Raw genomic sequence first — 3,286 nt, forward strand, 5'->3', positions numbered from 1 at the left:
TACACCCAGCACAGATTGACCCTTTCTCAGTAGGCCTGCCTGACCCTCCAGGACCCAGCTCATTTCAACTATAACCACACGACCCCACATAGGAGAGAGAACCCCAAGCTCCCCCCACACAAAAGGGGGAGGGGGGGACAGCACTGAGTCAGGCCCACTTTTCGCTCAATACACCCAGCATGTGACTCAGCCTGCCATGACCATCCAGCCAGCCTTCGCCATCACCCAGCACGATCCACCCGGCCTTGCTCCACAACACCACAGCACTGACCTCCAGGCTGCCTGAACTCCCAGGCGCGGGCCCTGACCAGGCTGCTGACTCCCAGAGCCCCCAGCTTCCTCATACACCCAGCCCTGGACCAAACTTGCCTTGGTGTCTGGTGCCTCCTTCTGGACTTCTGGCCTTCATCATCATCACTTACATGCTCTGGGTTTTCCTCTTCCGGAATCATCCACATACTACTCGGGTCTCCAATCCTTCAGTAGGCAGTCCATTCCTCATCCTCCCTCCCATCCTCATCATGCGATCAATCACTCATCTTCCAGCTTGCCCACTGCTCACTCGAATTCCCATCCATAATCCATCCTCAGCACTCAAACACGATTGTTTCCCCATCTAAAACACCACATGCACAGACAAAAAACCAGATTATTCTGTCACTTTTTTCTGAAGTAGTCCAGTTTTAGTGACCCTCAGAAAGCAAAACAAGTCTGCTATCAATTCATACCAGCAACACCCAACTAGTCATCAAAATCATCATGATACACGCAAGTTCATATCAATTTTTGCTCTGAAATGTACCAAATAATGTAATTTAAACATTTAATTAGTCTAAAAAGCTATGCATGTCTATTTATAAAGCGATGATACAACAAAATACAATTGAAGATTTTAGAGACATGACCTAACACCACCACACTTTATATAATTGCTCACATTGCATCAACCCACGTAATGTCATGATTCTTCACAAAAAATTTGATTTTTTTTCCCTTAACCCTTAACCTTTTTCAAAATCTGGCAGCAAAGCTTTCTGCAAAAACCACAGTGTCCCACTTCCTGTAATGCAGTCTGTAGCCAGCGAAGCCCTCCAGTGAGCACGCATTACATGCGCCCCCTGGGGATCAATCCGTGTACTGCATGGTATATAATCTGTAACATCGCGGTTTTCTCAGGAAAAAAATCTGTCAACGCATGCTCAATGTGAGGGCCCAAAAACCATGTCATCAAATATGACCGCACGTGGCGTTATAACAACTGACAATTCATTTTATTGTAAAGAAATAGAAAATAAAAAGAGTCAGGTGACTTAGCATGCTAATATTTGCTAAATATGATATAATAATAATAAATATACAAACAGTACAGCCAAGGCTGATGTCATTAGTTTTTCAGGCATTTGGTCATAAAGCAATACTGGACAAATTTTACTTCTAGATGATCCAGACCAGATTTTCAAAGTAGGAGGCTGGCCACCCCAGTGGGGCTACGAACAGTTTCAGGGGAAGCTCAATGAATGTGAAGAAGTATTACATCAGTTATTACATTAGTTATCAAAAGTACATCGCATAGAATAGCCGTTTGTGATTTGGTTAAAGAGAAGGTCCGAAGATACAGTAGTTTGGGGAAATTTGACTGTGTATTTGGTATAGTCTGAACTACTGTGATACAAGTTAGGCTATTGTGGCTCAAGTCTTGAGTGTCTATAAGATTAAATAACATAATAACGCTCCCATATACATCCATTAAGTCAACAAAACTAAGCAAGTAAATTAAGGGGGGTGAGGGAATGGAGGTGTGCAAAATTTTCATTTCAGACTTTGAAAACCCTTGCTCTAGATGAAGAGTTAGGGGATCACCAAATAGATTAGAAATGGGGAACATGAATTTGTGAACTAAACTCATTGTCAATCCATGTCCATCTAACAGCTGTAGAAACATATCACATTTTACACATTTTCTTTGTTTTTCATTGACAGCATGTCCAAAACCTGAAATTCAGAATGGATTTGTAATTGGCCCATTCGATGGCATTGTGTACTACACCTGCATTAAAGGTTATAAGCTTTTCAACAAAAGCTGGTGGAGTGCCGCCCATTGTGATGACGGAGTGTGGTCTGGACTTGTGTCAGAACGATGCATCGGTAATTCATCTTTAATGCCTTACAGGTGTAGTTGTTGTAACCAGCATGAAGCAAACTGGCCACAGTGGCCTTGTGATGTAGAAAATCAACTCTGAGCTGACTGACAACTGTGACAAGCTGTACATAATTTTTAAAAGGAAAATTTAAATATTTTGGAATAAGTGAACATTTCCTAGGGATATAATCAATCAGTATTTTCTGAAAGTGAGGTCCCAGTGAGTGCATTTAGAAAACTAAATCTGGTATGACTGCAGCCACAGCATATTTTACAATGAGCTAACTAAACAAATTATTCCTGATAACATTCATAAACTTTTACTGATTTTGAAAGGAACGATTTTGTTTATTTATTAATGATATAAATTTTGTTTATGTGTTACTGATATTATATTTTGAATGTTTGTAATAATATCCCCTCTAGAGGAAACAAAATGTGGAAAAATTCCAGTAATTCCTAATGGGGAAGTGAAACTTCAACATCAACATCATGATTATGAACAAAATGAAAGGGTCGAGATTACATGTAACGAAGGATACCAGGCTCGTTTTGACAGCTTAACTTGTCGTGAGGGACAATGGCGTTCGGATGCATCATCACTTGAAACAATCTGTGAACGTGAGTCATATTCTGTTTTATCAGTTTTATAAAAAAGATTAAGGGGCGTAACCTAATACTAATGTGTTAATGTGTTGATCTCTTCCAGCGTTGCAAAACTGCAGTCTCCCACCCAAAGTTGAGAATTCAGTTGTGACTTCATATAAAGAGAACTTTGAAGTCACTTATCAGTGCCGTACTGGTTATGAAATGGAGGGAGAAAATACACTTCAATGTAGAAATGGAGAATGGAACCACAACATTACATGTACAAATGGTACGTGCAGCCAAAAGCATTTCACAGTCATTCAGTCACAGTCAAGTCATTTAGCCTGCTGATTTTTTATTCAAGTACTATTATGAATGTTTAAAAAAACAATGGAAATTAAATTTTGTGTTTGGTGGTTTGGTGCTGTTGATATATTTTGTGCATGTGCACATAAAATTGCATTGCATCACTAACACTGGTTATCATATTGGATTATCGTGTTTTGAGTAAAGGGTCCAATATCCACACTCCAGCTCTGTATGGTCCCCACCAATTGT

At 40.1% G+C, this 3,286-nt stretch overlaps 1 protein-coding gene across 1 annotated transcript in view; it reads left to right on the forward strand.

Annotated features, from left to right (window-relative positions):
* Positions 1-1,985: 1,985 nt before the first annotated feature.
* LOC118322199 (complement factor H-like) overlaps positions 1,986-3,286 on the forward strand; it is a gene marked incomplete at its 5' end in the record, with an annotated part of 3,109 nt that continues 1,808 nt past the window's right edge. Inside the window, 3 exon segments of the mRNA XM_035653818.1 lie at positions 1,986-2,145; positions 2,567-2,761; positions 2,850-3,017. Of these exon segments, the coding sequence (XP_035509711.1) occupies positions 1,986-2,145; positions 2,567-2,761; positions 2,850-3,017 (523 nt within the window).

Source organism: Morone saxatilis, unplaced genomic scaffold (genome assembly GCF_004916995.1).
Source record: "Morone saxatilis isolate NCDOM2014 unplaced genomic scaffold, NCSU_SB_2.0 Contig12, whole genome shotgun sequence".
Lineage (NCBI taxonomy): Eukaryota > Metazoa > Chordata > Actinopteri > Moronidae > Morone > Morone saxatilis.